The 17,348-nt window shown below is 41.7% G+C and overlaps 1 protein-coding gene across 20 annotated transcripts in view; it reads right to left on the bottom strand.

Annotated features, from left to right (window-relative positions):
• The window catches only part of LOC138112916 (titin-like), a 241,572-nt gene that overhangs the window by 28,528 nt on the left and 195,696 nt on the right, over positions 1-17,348 (bottom strand). For all 20 annotated transcript variants that reach the window (XM_069020545.1, XM_069020525.1, XM_069020531.1 and 17 more), the window contains one exon: positions 135-17,240. In XM_069020545.1, the coding sequence (XP_068876646.1) occupies positions 135-17,240 (17,106 nt within the window). The remainder of the gene's footprint in view (positions 1-134; positions 17,241-17,348) is intronic.

The following is a 17,348-nucleotide window of genomic DNA, read 5'->3' as shown; positions in this document are numbered from 1 at the left end:
CTACAGACATACCTACAAAAAATTATCTATTTTACAGTACGCGGATTTAAAACTTTTGACATTATTTTGAAGTAAACACTTTAAACCACATATTATTTTAAGTATTAACAAATTGTTTTCATAATAAAACATACCTGTTATTTTTGTTCCCTCTTTGGTCTCAGAAGGCACTCCAACACCATATTCATTTTCTCCAGAGACACGGAAGTAGTAAATGGCACCTTCTTGCAAACCAGTCACTTTGTAGGACAGGCGATGACAGTTGTTTGTCACAGTGACCCACGCTTTTTTGCTAGCTTCTCGTTTTTCAATTACATAGTTCTTTACAGGTGCTCCACCATCATTTTCAGGAACATCCCAAGATAACACAGCAGATTCTTTAGTTACTTCTTTTGTTGCAATATTAGATGGTGGGCCAGGTGTATCAAGAACTTTGACAATTAAAGTCAAGGTGGTAGTATTCAGGATGTTTTGCAATGTTAATGTGTATTTTCCAGAATCATTTCTAGTTGCTTTTTCAACAGTAAGAGATGTACAATTACTTGAAGTGTCAATGCTTGCACGTGTACGGAGATCAGTGTCTGGTTTGTTCCATGTTACATTTGGGACTGGTTTGCCTCTGAAAGGAACAGTCATTGTGAATGATTCACCAGCCTTTACAATTAAAGTCTTCCGCATTTCACTGTCAATTTCAAAGGCAGGTTCTTCCTCTCTTTCTTTTGCCACCTGAGGTTCTGAGACATCACTTGGTTCACTGACACCCATTTTGTTAATGGATTTCACTCTAAAAATGTACTCAGAGCCTGATGTTAATCCAGTTATGGTATATTCTGTGCCTCTTAAATTCTGAATAGCTGTTGTCCAGTCAGTTTCATCAGTTTTCTTGTATTCAACTGTGTATCCTGTGACTGGAGCACCTCCATCAAACAGTGGCTTTGTCCAACCAATTGTGATATTTGACCTTGTAGAATCCATAATCTTAGGTTTAGATGGGGGTGATGGCAGGAAGATTGGATCTTCTGCCTTAATCAATGGTGTGGTTTCACTTGGGAGACTGAGGCCAGCAGCATTTTCTGCATAAACCCGAAATTCATATTCACATCCTTCACGGAGACCCGATGATTTCACTCTTAAATCATAAACTGGCTTTTTGTTTACACGAATCCATCTTAGGCTGGTTTTCTCACGCCTTTCAATTACATAGCCAGAGATCTCATTGCCTCCATCAGACTCAGGTCTTGCCCAGCAGAGAGTTATTGAATCTTTGCTCACACTGGTGATCTCTAAAGATGTAGGTGGACTTGGAACTGTAAATGGGTCTAGGGCTTTGACAGCAACACTTTCTAGAGGCTCCCCAACACCATATTTGTTAACTCCCATCACTCTGAAAATATACTCATTACCTTTCAGTAATTTTGTCACTTTACAAGATGTTGTTTTAAGCTCTCCTTCACAAAGTGTCCATGCAATTCTGCTGGTCTCACGTTTTTCCACAATATAATGATCAATATCTGCACCGCCGTTTTCTTGAGGGGGTCCCCATGATAAATGGCACTTTTCAGCAGTAAGGCCATTTATTTCTAGTGGACCTGCAGGTGGGCCAGGTCTATCAAGTACTTTGCAATTAATTGCCAAAGATTTTGTTCCTGCAACATTCTGTAATGTCAATACATACTGTCCTGAATCACCTCGGATACAGTCCTTAATGGTTATTGCAGTAGTGAAATCTGTTGAGACTATTTCAACTCTAGCTTTTCCTTCAAGCTCCTTGCCATCCTTTGTCCATGAAATCACTGGTATTGGCCGTCCTGCAACATCAGCATTTACTTTAAACACTTCTCCAGCTTTCACAACTACAACATCCCTGAATTTGGCATCCATCATAATTCTTGGAGCCTCCACATCATCTTTTACAGTCACAGGTCCAGTTGATTCAGATGGCTGACTGAAGAGTCCAGCAGCATTCTTTGCAATCACATGGAATTCATAACGCTGGTCTTCTGTAAGTCCACCTACATCAAAGTATGTTTCTTGCACATTAGTAAAATTGCATTTTAGCCAACGACCATCTGGTAGTTCTCTGCGTTCAATAATATATCCTGTTACTTTAGCTCCACCATCGTATTCTGGTTTAGTCCACTTCAATGAGACAGATGTTCTTGTAATATTAGTAACTTCTGGTTGACCAGGAGGATCACATGGATCTCTTGCAGCAACTGGTTCACATGCTTTACTGCATTTGCCTATTCCAGCAATGTTTTCTGCATACACGCGATATTCGTACATCAGTCCTTCATCAAGACCTGTAACTTTCATTTGTGTATCAGTAATAAGGCTCTTGTTGACTTTTGTCCAAAGAATGCTGCTTCTTTCTTTATGCTCCAAATGATATCCTAGTACTACACTACCTCCATCGTTAACTGGCACCTGCCAAGTTACAATCATGAAAGATTTAGTTGCATGTGCCACACGAGGCGTTCCAGGTGGACCTGGAGGCTTAAATGGATACTCTGCCACAACAGAAGGAGAATTAGTATAAGTGCTTTTCCCATAGCGGTTTTCTGCACAAACACGGAACTGATATTCAGATCCAGTGATGAGTCGAGATACTTTAATTGCTGTTCTTGCAACTGCTGCAGACACTACCTCCCATGTTGTTGTGGTAGTATCTCTCTTCTCCACAATGTAATTGCTAATATGACATCCACCATCATATGCTGGAGGTTTCCAAGACAGAGTTACACTATCAGCACTAACTTCATCAATTTTAACATCAGTTGGTGGTCCTGGTCTGTCAAGGACAACTACAGTTAAAGAAGCTGTTGTTGATCCAGCAGTATTTGAAAGATGTAATTCATAATGTCCCAGATCTTCGTTTGTAGCTTCCTTGATGGACAGTGAAGTTAAAGTCTTTGATGTCTGAACATTTACCCTGGTTGTCTCTTTTAAGGGATTCCCATCCTTCTTCCAGCTAGCAGTGGGAAGAGGTCGCCCTCTGAATGGAATGTCAATCTTAAGATCATCTCCAGCTTTCACTGTGAATGTGTTAAAAAGGAGCTCAACAGATGGCTGGATTTCAATATCTTTTGCAATGACTGGGACACCAAGTTCTCTTGGATCACTTTTTCCTTTTTCATTAACAGCAAGCACTCTGAAACTGTACTCTTCTCCCATACTTAAGCCTGTTATTGTTGCTTCCAATGTTTTCACCTGTGTACATGCACTCCATTTTGTACTTCCTTTAGTTTGCATTTCTACTACATAACCAGTAATTTTACTGCCACCATCGCTCTCTGGCTTTTCCCATTTAATTGAAGCAGAATTGCGAGTCACATCAACGAGAATGACCTTTGAAGGTGGAGCAGGTGGTTCAGACACCTTAACTGGATCAGCAGTTTCTGCTGGTAAACCAGCCCCATATTCATTTACAGCTAGAACACGGAAGTAGTAACTACATCCTTCTTGTAGTTGAGTAATCTTGAAGGAATTTTTAGTACAGTTGCTTGTAACTGTGGCATATGCCTTTCTTGTGGATTCTCGCTTTTCAACTACATAGTTGGTAATTTTAGCTCCACCATCAATAAGTGGTGGTTCCCAGGCTAAAGTTACAGAATCTTTTTTCACTTCTCTGATTGTGAGGTTTAGAGGTGCACTAGGTGTATCAAGCACTCTGACATTAACAAAAGCTGATTTTTTGCCACTGTTGTTCTCTAAAGTAAGATTGTATCTACCACTATCAAATCTATTGACATTGTCAATGACCAGCATTGTGTAGGAACTGGTGACTTCAATCTGAGCTCGCTCGCTAATCGTTCCTTCTGCTTTCTCCCATTTAACTTCAGGTTCTGGTCTTCCTTTGATGGTGACAAACAGGCGTAAAGTACCACTAGCACGTACAGTGACTACTTTTCTGAGATCTGCACCAAGTTCAATTTCAGGAGGTTCAATCTTGTCCTCTGCTAAGACTGCACCAGGTATAGTCACAGGTTCTCCTACTCCTTCTGAGTTGATGGCACAGATGCGGAAGTTATACTCCTGGTTCTCTTTCAGTTTTGTCACAGTGAACTGTTTTGCTTGTAGGCCTGTTGGTGGGGTGCAGGTAGTCCATTCATCAGCAGCAGCTTCTTTTACTTCTACTACATATCCTTTAACAGGAGCGCCACCATCATAAATGGGCTTATTCCAGGCAAGGGAAACTGATGACCTGGAAGTATCTGTAACCTTTGGATTGCTAGGTGGACCTGGAGGATATAAAACATCACAAGCACGATAGAAAATGGATGGCCCACTGGGTTCCCCTACCCCTGCAGCATTTTCAGCAGACACTCTAAATTCATAGAAATGCCCATCAGTTAGACCTGTTACTCTGAATCGCAAGTCTGTCAGCCTTTTCTTATTGCATTTGGTCCACCGGATACCATCTTTGTCTCGTTTTTCAAGTATGTAACCTTCAATTTCAGCTCCCCCGTTGTCTTCTGGGCGACCCCATGTTACCACCATAGAATCTTTTGTGATTGCTGAAACTTCAGGAGTTGAAGGAGGACCAGGGGGTTTGTATGGATTACGAGCCACAACTGGTTCAGATTCCAAGGGCTCTCCAATTCCATATTTATTGACTGCCATTACACGGAAAATGTATTCATTGCCAGGAAGGAGCTTGGTTACTTTGTAGTTGAGAGCCTGGACGTCTGTTGCTACTTGTGTCCATGAAAGCCTACTTGTCTCTCTCTTCTCAATGATATAATGTGAGATACTAGAACCACCATCATGTAAAGGTGGAGACCATGACAAGTAGCATTTTTCTGCAGTGACACCTGTAATGTTCAAAGGTCCTTCTGGAGGTCCTGGTCTGTCAAGCACTTTTACAGTGATTGGTATAGATTTGGTGCCACCAACATTTTTGAGGTTAAGAGTATAGTGACCTCCATCTACTCTTATACAGTCTTTGACAGTGAGAATTGTTTTCTCAATGGTAGATTTAATTTCCATTCTTGCAGTTGTTTCTTCAAGGTCTTTACCATCTTTTGACCATGTAATGTCAGGAATAGGTTTGCCATGGATATCAGCTTCAAGAACAAAGGTTTCTCCAGCATGAACAACAATGACATCTCTGTATTTAGGATCCAGTGAAGCTCCTGGTGCTTCAATTTCATCTCTGGCAGTAATAGGCCCTGAACTTTCAGATGGTTCACTCAAGCAACCTGCTGCATTTCTTGCAATTACTCTGAATTCATATCGTTGGTTTTCAACAAGACCACTTACTGTAAATTCTGTTTCCAACACATTTGTAAAGCTGGCTTTCATCCAGCGACCATCTGGCAGTTCTTTCTTTTCTACAATATAACCAGTTATTTTGCTTCCACCATCATATTCTGGCTTTTTCCACTTCAGTGTGATGTTACTTCTTGTAACAACAATGGCCTCTGGGCGGCCAGGTGGGTCACAAGGATCTCGGGCAACATAGAGTTCTGATACTTTGCTGACTTTGCCAATGCCAACAATGTTTTCAGCAGAAACTCTGAACTCATATTCAAGACCTTCTTCAAGGCCATCTGTTTTATATTTGGTGTCCACAATAAGTGACTTGTTCTGTTTTGTCCAAAGAATGCTGTTCTTATCTTTACGCTCAAGATGGTAGCCAAGAACTTTGCTTCCTCCATCATTAACTGGTTCATGCCATTGTACAATCATATGGTCCTTGGAAGCTGCTGTGACAAATGGGGTTCCAGGTGGTCCAGGCACCTTGTAGGGGTATTGCACAACAACTGATTTAGAAGCCAAAGGAGAGCTCTTTCCATATCTGTTTTCAGCAGAAATCCTGAACTGGTATTCAGAACCTGTTTTAAGCTTTGTTGCTTTGATGGTTGTTCTTGCAACAGTTGCTGACACAATGTTCCATGTGGTAGTGCTTGTGTCACGCTTTTCTACTATATAGTTGCTTATCTGACAGCCACCAGTATAATCAGGTGGATCCCATGATAAAACAACAAAGTCTGCACTAATTTCATCAAAGCGGACAGGTCCTCGTGGTGGGCCAGGCTTTTCTAGTACAATTATGCTCAGGTGCTCTGTTGCTGTACCTGCTGCATTTGTTGCTGTTACTGTATATTTGCCAAAGTCTTCCCTGCTGCTTTCTTTAATATGTAAAATAGTTGATGTTGTTGTATTCTGAATATTTAATCTGGTTGTCTGTTTCAGTGGCTGCTCATCTTTTGTCCAAGTAATAGTAGGTTTGGGTCTACCTATAAACGGTACTTCTACCTTCAGGTCTTCTCCAGCTTGTACACTATATGTAGTAAACATCAGTTTGAAACTTGGCTCAATAGTCAAGTCTTTAGCTATCACAGGAATTCCAAGCGCTCTGGGATCACTTTTGCCTTTTTCATTGTAGGCAATCACACGGAATTGATATTCCTGTCCTGGACTCAATCCAGACACCTCTGCATTACATGTTTTGGTCTCACTAACAACACTCCATTTTTCTGTTCCTTTAGGCAACATTTCAACAAGGTATCCCAAAATTCTGCTACCTCCATCATGTTCAGGTTTTTCCCATGTAAATGATGCACTTCTCTGAGTCACATCAGTGAGTGTTACTTTCCCAGGAGGCAGAGGTGGCTCTGAGGCTTTGACAGCATCCCTGGTTTCAACTGGAACACCAATTCCGTATTCATTTTCAGCCATAACTCTGAAGTAATAAATTGCTCCTTCTGTAAGATTTTCAACTTTAAAACTTGTCTTGCCACACTTAGCACTTACATTTGCAAATGCCTTCCTGGTTGACTCACGCTTGTCTATTACGTAGTTCTTTACCTTTGCACCACCATCAATAACTGGTGGTTCCCAAGATAATACAGCAGAATCCTTCTTTATATCCTTTACCACTAAGTTTTGAGGGGGTCCTGGTGTGTCCAAGACTTTTACTGTAACAAATGCAGATTTAGAACCACTGCTGTTCTCTAACTTAAGAATATACTTTCCAGCATCATTTCTATCACAGTTGTCAATTGAAAGTTGTGTGTAGTTTATGCCTTTATCGATCTGAACTTTTTCTGAGAATTCACCTTCTTCTCGGGACCATGTGATGTCGGGTGTTGGTCGTCCCCTGAATGGTATGTGAATCCTAGCAGATCCACCAGCTCTAACCACTATCCCTTTCCTTAGTTCTGAATCAATATCAAGTTCTGGAGCTTCAAGTTTGTCTTCTGGTTTAATAGTACCAGGAACTGATGCAGCCTCTCCCACACCAATCTTGTTGAGAGCACACACTCGTAGTTTGTATTCTTGATGTTCAGTAAGCTTTTTGATCTCAAATCGAGTGGCACGTATACCTGTCTGTGGAGTAACAAGTGACCATTCATCTTCATCTGCTTTACAGATTTCTACAAGGTATCCCTGGATTTCACAACCACCATCATAAATAGGTTTACTCCAACCAAGTATAATGGAACTTTTGGTGGTATCCACAACATGGGCATTTGTAGGTGGGCCAGGCTTGAACATCGGGTCACAAGCTTTAAAGTAGGGAGAAACCTGGCTTGGTTCACCAACTCCAGCAGCATTTTCAGCAGAAACTCTGAATTCGTATTCATGATCCTCTGTTAATCCTGTAACTCTTAATCGCAAATCTGTAATGCGGCGTTTACTGCATTTTATCCATCTGATGCCCGCTCGGTCTCTCTTTTCTACAATGTAACCTACAATTTCACTACCTCCATCACTATCTGGCCGGGTCCAGCAGACAGTCATAGAATCCTTTGTGATGTTGGTAATTTCCAAGGCCTTTGGTGGTCCAGGAACCACAAATGGATTTTTCATCATTACTGGCACAGATTCTAATGGTTCACCAACCCCATATTTGTTAACTGCCATGATCCGGAAGACGTATTCATTTCCTTCCAAGAGTTTTGTTACTTTCAGCATTGTAGGTAAAACCTCTGAAGCAACCACAGTCCATGCCAGGCGGCTAGTTTCTCTCTTCTCTACAATATAATGAGAAATATCACTGCCACCATCATGAAGAGGAGGACCCCATGCCAATGCACATTTTTCAGCTGTAACTCCTGTCACTTGGACTGGGCCCTCCGGAGGTCCTGGCCTGTCCAAGACTTTTACGTTTACTGTTACTGTCTTTGTTCCTGCAACATTAGAGGCTTCTAGAATGTACTGTCCACCATCAACTCTAACAGCATCTTTTACAATTATTAATGCACTGAAATCTGTGTTCTTTATTTCATATCTAGCAGTGTCCTCAAGCTCTTTATCTCCTTTGTACCACTTAATGGTTGGTAGTGGCTTTCCATGAACATCAGCCTCAAGTCTGAATGTTTCACCAGCATTTACAACAATAGTGTCTTTGTACTTTGGATCCATTGAAATTCGTGGAAGTTCAACTTCGTCCCTTGCTGTTATTGGTCCTGTACTGTCAGAAGGTTTGCTTATTGCACCTGCAGCGTTCTTTGCAATTACTCTAAATTCATATCTTTGGTCTTCAGTAAGTCCTGTTACAGTGAACTGAGTTTCAATGATATTTGTGAAGCTAGCTTTCATCCAGCGACCGTCTGGTAAGTCACGTTTCTCTACAATATAACCAGTAACCTTACTTCCACCATCGTATTCTGGTTTGGTCCACTGTAGAGTAATAGAGCTTCTTTTTATTATTATAGCTTCTGGGCGACCTGGAGGATCGCATGGATCACGAGCTACATAGCACTCAGAAACTTTACTTGTTCTGCCTACACCAACAATATTTTCTGCAGAAACTCGAAACTCATATTCAATTCCTTCTTCAAGGTTATTTGTCTTAAAACTTGTGTCCTGAATAATAGTCTTGTTTACTTTAGTCCACAGAATGCTGTTTTTCTCCTTCCTCTCAAGATGGTAGCCCAACACTCTACTGCCGCCATCATTTATTGGCTCATGCCATTGTACGACCATGGAGTCTTTTGTAACTGTTGTTACAAATGGTGTGCCAGGGGGTCCTGGTTCCTTGTAGGGATACTGTGCTACAACCGGTGCAGATTCCAACGCAAAACTCTGCCCATACCTATTCTCAGCAAATATTCTGAACTGGTATTCTGAACCAGTTTTCAGTTTAGTCACCTTCAGCGTAGTTCTTGCAACAGTAGCCGAAACTGTTTCCCATACAGTGGTTGTTGTATCTCTCTTGTGAACAACATAGTTGGTGATTTGGCAGCCGCCTGTGTACACTGGGGGATTCCATGATAGGGTAATACTTTCTGCACTTATTTCATCAAACTTCACAGGTCCAACTGGAGGGTCAGGTTTGTCTAGAGTAATAATTTCAACAGAGGCAGACTTTTGTCCAACAACATTAGCCACAGTGATTTCATAAGTGCCACTGTCTTCTTTGCTAGTTTCCTTAAGATTCAATATAGTGAGATCAGTTGAATCGCTAACATTGACTCTTGTTGTCTGCCTTAATGGCTGGCCATCTTTAACCCAGGTAACAGTTGGTTTAGGTCGACCTGCAATTGGTATTTCTACTTTCAGATCCTGTCCCACCTGAACACTGTAACTGTGGAAAGCAGGTCTTACATCAGGTTCAATCACCAGATCTTTGGCAACTATTGGAACTGCAAGTGCTCTAGGATCACTCTTACCCTTTTCATTTACAGCCATTACTCTAAAAAGATATTCTTCCCCTTGAGTTAGATTAGTAACAACTGCTTCAAGTGTTTTAACACGAGCACACTCTGACCACTTTTCACTCCCCTTTGCTTGCATTTCAACAATATACTGTATGATTTTGCTACCACCATCATGTTCAGGTTTTGCCCAGCTTAGTGAGACACTGTTTCTTGTGACATCATCCACTGTTATTTTCCCAGGAGGCTGTGGAACTTCAGCAACTTTAATTGGGTCACTGGTTTCTGCAGGGAGGCCAATTCCATATTCATTCTCAGCAGAGATTCTGAAGAAGTAATAGCAGCCCTCCTGAAGTTGATCTACTTTCCATGAAGTTTTGTGGCAGTTTGTTACAACAGCTGCATATGCCTTTCTTGTTGCTTCACGCTTTTCAATAATGAAATTCTTTATTTTTGCTCCACCATCCAAAAGAGGAGGCTCCCATGAAAGTGAAACAGAGTCTTTAGTGACCTCTCTGATTTTTAAATTAACAGGGGCACTTGGGGTATCCAGTACTCTTACACTGACAAAGGCAGACTTTGTTCCACTGCTGTTTTCCAAGGTCAGAGTATACTTTCCGCTATCAAATCTGTTAACATTATCTAGAACAAGGGAAGTAAAGCTGCTAGTGGTATCAATAATAGCTGCTTCTCTGATGTCACCATCCACTTTACCCCATTTTACTTCAGGTGTTGGACGACCTCTGATGGGAACAAACAGTCTTAAGGAACCTCCTGCCCTCACATTTACAATCTTCCTTAATTCCATGTCAAGGTCAAGGTCTGGTGCCTCCATCTTTTCTTCTACAATAACAGAACCAGGAACATCTGCATGCTCTCCAACTCCTGCTTTATTTACTGCACATATGCGGAATTTGTATTCATGTTTTTCCACTAATTTTTCTACTTCCATGTGAGTATTCTTAATTCCAGTTGGAGGGGTACAAATTGCCCATTCACCATCACTTACATCACATTTTTCCACAATGTATCCCTGAATTTCAGAGCCACCATCATAGATAGGTTTACCCCATGAAAGAAAAACTGAAGATCTTGTAACATCCGTGACTTTAGGATTGTTGGGTGGACCAGGCTTGTAAATAGGATCACATGCTTTGTAGTAAGTAGAAGGTGGACTTGGTTCACTTAGGCCAGCAGCATTTTCAGCTGAAACTCTGTACTCATAATCATGATTTTCTATAAGACCAGTCACTCTGTATCGCAGTTCACTTATCAGGCGTTTGTTACATCTTGTCCAGCGAATGCCTTCCTTATCTCGCTTTTCAAGGACGTAGCCTAGGATTTCACTTCCACCATCTGAGGCTGGCCTTTCCCATACAACTATCATAGAATCCTTGGTAACTGCTGTGACTTCTGGAGCCTTTGGAGCAAGTGGCACTACAAATGGGTTCTTTGCGACTACTGGGTCAGACTCAAGAGGTTCACCAATACCATACTTATTTACTGCCATGATGCGGAAAACATACTCATTTCCTTCAAGAAGTTTTGTAACTTTACAACTCAAGGTTTGCACATTTGAGTCAACAACAGTCCACACCAAGCGACTGGTCTCCCTTTTTTCTACAACGTAGTGCGAAATATCGCTACCACCATCTTGTAGTGGAGGTTTCCATGACAGTGTGCATTTTTCAGCTGTAACACCTGTAATCTCAACAGGTCCTTCTGGTGGTCCAGGCCTATCAAGAACTTTGACATTAACAGGAACCTTCTTTTCACCTGCAACATTCTTTGCCAGTAGTACATACTGCCCACTGTCAACTCTTGTGGCTTCCTTCACACTAAGGCTTGTTGCAAAATCAGTAGTTTTTATTTCCATATGAGCAGTGCTTGTCAGCTCGCGATCACCTTTTAACCACTGAATGGAAGGTATTGGTTTGCCATGAACATCAGCATCAAGCTTGAAAGACTCACCAGCATGCACTACAATAGTGTCTTTGTATTTTGGATCCATACTTATTTGAGGTGGTTCTACTTCATCTCTTGCTGTAATTGCCCCTGAGCTCTCAGATGGTTCACTGAAAATGCCTGCAGCATTTCGTGCTATAACACGAAACTCATATCTCTGGTTTTCGACCAGACCAGTTACTTCAAATTGAGTATCAATAACATTTGTAAAGCTTGCTTTCATCCAACGGCCATCAGGTAATTCCTTCTTTTCAACAACATAGCCTGTGATCTTACTTCCACCATCATATATAGGTTTCTTCCACTGAAGTGTTACTGAGTTTCTTGTGACAATTACAGGTTCTGGACGACCTGGAGGGTCACACGGGTCACGTGCAGTAAAGCATTCAGATGTTCTACTTGCCTTTCCAATTCCCACTATATTTTCTGCATAGACTCTGAATTCATATTCAAGACCTTCTTCAAGGCCAGTTGTCTTAAACTTGGTATCTGGAATAGGTGTTTTATTCAGTTTAGCCCACAGAATGCTGTTTCTTTCTTTGCGCTCCAAGTGATAACCAATGATCCTGCTGCCGCCATCGTTGACTGGTTCATGCCATTGTACCACCATGCTGTCTTTTGAGACATTTGTTACAAAAGGAGTTCCAGGTGGACCAGGAACTTTAAATGGGTATTGGGCTATTATTGACTCCGAGGTGAGATACGTACTCTTCCCATATCTGTTCTCAGCTGCGATTCTGAATTGATATTCACACCCAGTCTTTAAACGACATGCTTTTATAGTTGTTCTTGCAACAGTAGCTGACACAATGTGCCAAGTAGTGGTGGAAGTGTCTCTTCTTTCTACAATGTAGTTATTGATAGAGCTACCACCATCATACTTGGGTGGTTCCCAGGAAATGGTAATACTATCTGCCGTTACTTCATCTACTTTTACTGGTCCAGTTGGAGGTCCTGGTTTGTCAAGGACAACAATATTTAGGGTCTCAGCTGCTTCACCAGCAGAGTTTGTAAGTTTAACTAAATATGATCCCACATCTTCTCTGCATGCTTCTTTTATTGTTAACACGGTGTTGTTTTCTGAGCTTTCTGCATTTACTCTTGTAGTCTGCTTCAATGCCACATTGTCTTTATGCCAAGACACTGCTGGTTTGGGTCGACCAACAAAAGGAACATCAACCTTTAAGTCCTCTCCTGCTAGAACACTGAAAGTGGTAAACAGTAGTTTGAAAGCTGGTGGGATCACAAGATCTTTTGCAACAACTGGTATACCCAGCTGGCGAGGATCACTGATACCTTTCTCATTCTGAGCTGAAACACGGAAGGTGTATTCTTCACCTTGGATCAATCCTGTGATAGTGGCTTCAGTAACTTTTACGGTAGCACAGGTTGACCACTTTTCACTGCCTTTACTTTGCATTTCTACAATATAGCCCAGTATTCTGCTACCACCATCATGTTCGGGCTTTTCCCAAGATAAGGACACGCTATTTCTTGTCACATCCAACAAAGTTATTTTCCCTGGTGGAAGTGGTCTTTCTGATACTTTTACGGATTCTGAAGTTTCAACTGGAAGGCCTATTCCATACTCATTTTCAGCTAGGACTCTGAAGTAGTAGTTGCAGCCTTCTTGCAGTGAATCAACTTTCCAGCTGGTCTTGTGGCAATTGGCATTAACAGTTGAATAAGCTTTTCTGGTTGATTCACGCTTTTCAACGATGTAATTTTTTATTTTAGAGCCACCATCTATGAGAGGAGGTTCCCATGTGAGTGTAACTGAAGATTTTGTAACTTCTTTTATTTTCAAATCTTGAGGTGCCCCTGGAGTATCAAGAACTCTGACATTCACAAATGCTGACTTACTACCTGAGCTGTTTTCAATTGTCAGTATGTATTTGCCACTATCAAATCTATTTACATTTTCAACAATAAGTAAAGTATAAGAGCTTGTTGATTCAATGCTTGCTCTATCCAAAGATTCCCCATGTTCCCTTGTCCATTTTACTTCAGGTGCTGGTCTTCCTTTAATTGGGACAAAGAGTCTTAGAGTACAGCAAGCTCTAATAGTTACAACTTTACGTAGTTCTGCATCAAGTTCAATCTCTGGAGGTAGCATTCTTTCTTCAGCTTTTGGAGTGCCAGGAACAAGAGCAGGTTCCCCAAGACCTTCAGAGTTCATAGCATATATCCGTATTTTATACTCTTGATTTTCTTTCAAGTCAGTGATGGTAAAAGAAGTGGCCTTTAAACCCATTGGTGGAGTTACAATCTTCCACTCATCTTCTTCAGGTAGTGCAATCTCAACCATGTAACCTGTGATCTCTGAACCACCATCATATATTGGTTTGTTCCATGCTATTGTAATAGAGGACTTGCTGCTATCCAAAACACGAGGATTACCTGGGGGACCAGGCTTAAATACAGTATCACAGGCCTTATAGAATGGACTGGTTGGGCTTGGCTCACTGACACCAGCAGCGTTTTCCGCCATGACTCTGTATTCATATTCATGGCCTTCTGTCAGTCCAGACACTTTATAACGCAAGTCAGTAACAACCCTTTTGTTACATTTCACCCACCGTAGACCAGTCCTGTCTCGACGTTCCACAATATAGTTAGTTATTGGGCTCCCACCATCAGAATCAGGATGGCCCCAACAGACAACCATAGAATCCTTTGTAATTGCTGTAACTTCAGGTGTTTTAGGTGGATCAGGTGGAACATATGGATTTACTGCAATAATGGGCTCTGATTCCAGAGGCTCACCAACTCCATATTTGTTAACAGCCATAACTCGGAACACGTACTCATTGCCCTTCAACAGTTTAGTAACTTTCAATTTAGTCACTGGAACTTCTGTGCCTACAGATGTCCATGCCAATCTACTTGTTTCACGTTTTTCAACCACATAATGGTCAATCTTTGCTCCTCCATCATCCAGTGGGGGTAGCCATGACAGCACACATTTTTCTGCAGTGACTTCAGACACAGCCAAAGGCCCCTCTGGGGGACCAGGTCTGTCAAGAACTTTAACGTTGAAGATATGCTTGGCAAAGCCACCAGGGTTTGTTGCCGTAAGTGTATAAGCACCACCATCTCTTCTTGAGGAATCTTTATTGATGAGAATGGTAGAGAAATCTGCTACTTTTATTTCTAATTTTGCTGTGTCTTCAAGTTCTTTTTCTCCCTTTGTCCACATCATAGTTGGCGGAGGGCGACCTGAAACATCGGCCTCAAGTCTGAAAACTTCACCTGCTTTCAGCACTATGGTATCCTTGTATTTAGCATCCACCTTTATCCTTGGTGCTTCAATGTCATCTCTACAAGTGATTGCATCTGATGGCTCTGAGGGCTGACTAACAGCTCCACCAGCATTCCTAGCAATGACACGGAATTCATAGGCAGCATCTTCCGTCAAACCACTTACAGTGAATTCAGTCTCTAGTATATTGCTGAAATTAGCCTTCAGCCAACGGCCATTAGGAAGGTCTCTTTTTTCAACAGTGTAGCCAGTTATCTTAAAACCTCCATTATATTCTGGTTTAGTCCACTTCAGTGTAACCGCATGTCTTGTAATGTTCAGAGGTATCGGCTTACCAGGTGGATCTATTGGGTCCAGGGCAAACACAGGCTCAGATGGCTTGCTTGGCTTACTCTTCCCAGCCAGATTTTCTGCTATAACACGGAACTCATATGCAATGCCATCGGTAAGTCCAGTTGATTTAAAGATGTTGCCTGACACCAACATTTTGCTTACAGTCTGCCAAACAATGCTGTTTCGCTCTTTTCTTTCAATGTGATATCCCAGTATTGGGCTTCCACCATCAGTAACTGGCTCATTCCAGCTAATGGTCATGGTTTCTTTGGTGACTGCAATCACCTGAGGAGTGCCAGGAGGCCCAGGTACCTTAAATGGGTAGTTGGCAACTACAGACTCTGAAGTAATGGCTGGGCCAATTCCATATCTGTTTTGAGCTTTGACACGGAACTGATACTCAACTCCAGTAGTAAGACGAATGGCTTTAAATGTAGTACGTATCACTGTAGTTGCCAATTCAGTCCACGTGGTACTGTCAGTCTGACGCATTTCTACAACGTAGTTACTTATTGGTACACCACCATCATTCAAAGGAGGCTCCCACGAGAATGTCAGGAAATCACATGAAATTTCTTCAAATTTGATTGGTCCAGTAGGCGGTCCAGGTATGTCATGAACCTGAACTGTGATTACTTCACTAACTTCTCCAACAATATTTTTAGCTGACAGTGGATATTGACCACTATCACTTCGAATACATTCATTGATGGTCAGTATGGTTGCAGTTGCTGTATTTTCGTAATTTACCCTTTGTGTTTGCTTAAGTATCTGGTCTTCTTTCTTCCAAGTCACAGTAGGCCTTGGACGACCAAGTACAGGGATTTCAATCTTGATATTGTCACCAGCTTTGGCAATGACTGTTTTCTGGTAAAGAGCGCGGAGGTCAAACTCTGGTAGCATTGTTTGCTCTTTGATAATAACTGGTCTGCTTTCTCTTGGGGCACTTCTTCCAGCACTGTTAACTGCCATAACCTGGAAAGTATACTCTTCATTTTCAGTTAGATTCTTTACCACACAGTCCAGTGTTTTTACAGTGGTGATATGTGCCCACTGGTTGGTTCCTTTTCTCTGTGCTTCAATTACATACCCAGTGATCTTGCTGCCACCATCATGTTCTGGTTTTGGCCAAGCTAGGCTAACTGAGTTCCGTGTTATATCCATAATATTAAGGCTCTCAGGTGGGGATGGGGCCTCAGAAGCTTTTACTGGTTCTGCAGTTTCAGCTGGTTCACCAATACCGTACTCATTTTCAGCCAGAACTCTGAAATAATATTCACACCCCTCAGACAAATTAGGAATTCTGAAGGAACACTTCTGGCAGTTGGTTGTGACTGTGGAATATGCCTTCCGAGTTGATTCACGTTTCTCAACAATATAGTTTGTTATACGTGAACCTCCATCTACCAGAGGCATATCCCATTGGAGGGTGATGCTGTCTTTGGTTATTTCTCTAGGCTTAAGGTTTATTGGTGGACCTGGTGTATCCAAGACTTTTACATTTACAAAGCCAGTCTTCTTACCAGCAGCGTTTTCAAGAGTCATTACATATTTTCCTGCATCATATCTGGTGCACTCTGTGACAATCAAGAGTGTAAAAGAGTCGGTATTTTCAATACTGGCACGTCCTTTGAGTGAGACATCATCTTTTGTCCATGTAACTTCTGGAGTTGGACGTCCTTTAATTGGTACAAAAATCCGAATAGTTAATCCAGCTCTAACAACAAGTGTTCTTCTTAGCTCAGCATCCAGTTCAAAGTCAGGAATCTCTTCTCGGTCAGTGATTTCCACACTTGGAATTATGGCTGGTTCACCGACACCTGCAGCATTCATGGCAGAGATTCTGAAATTATACTTGGCCCCTGTCTGCAGATGAGCTACAACAAACTGAGTGATTCTTAAAGCAGTCCCTATTGTGTCTTTCACCCATTCATCTTCCCCTTCTTTTTGATGCTCAACTATATAGCCAGTGATTTCAAGACCACCATCATAGTGAGGCTTTCCCCAGGCTAAAGATGCACTTGTCTTTGTAGTATCAGTCACTCTTGGATTTGCAGGTGGACCTGGTGGGTCTGAAAAGCAAATAAAAGGTAAAACATTACATGACAGTAGAAGTCATTCTTATGCTCTCTGAATGTGCTCCCTGCCCATCCCACCCACCCCAAAAAGAAAAAGCATGA

Source organism: Aphelocoma coerulescens, chromosome 7 (genome assembly GCF_041296385.1).
Source record: "Aphelocoma coerulescens isolate FSJ_1873_10779 chromosome 7, UR_Acoe_1.0, whole genome shotgun sequence".
Taxonomy (NCBI): domain Eukaryota; kingdom Metazoa; phylum Chordata; class Aves; order Passeriformes; family Corvidae; genus Aphelocoma; species Aphelocoma coerulescens.
Note: the sequence above shows the minus strand (reverse complement) of the source record. Positions and strands in the feature narration are given on the sequence as shown.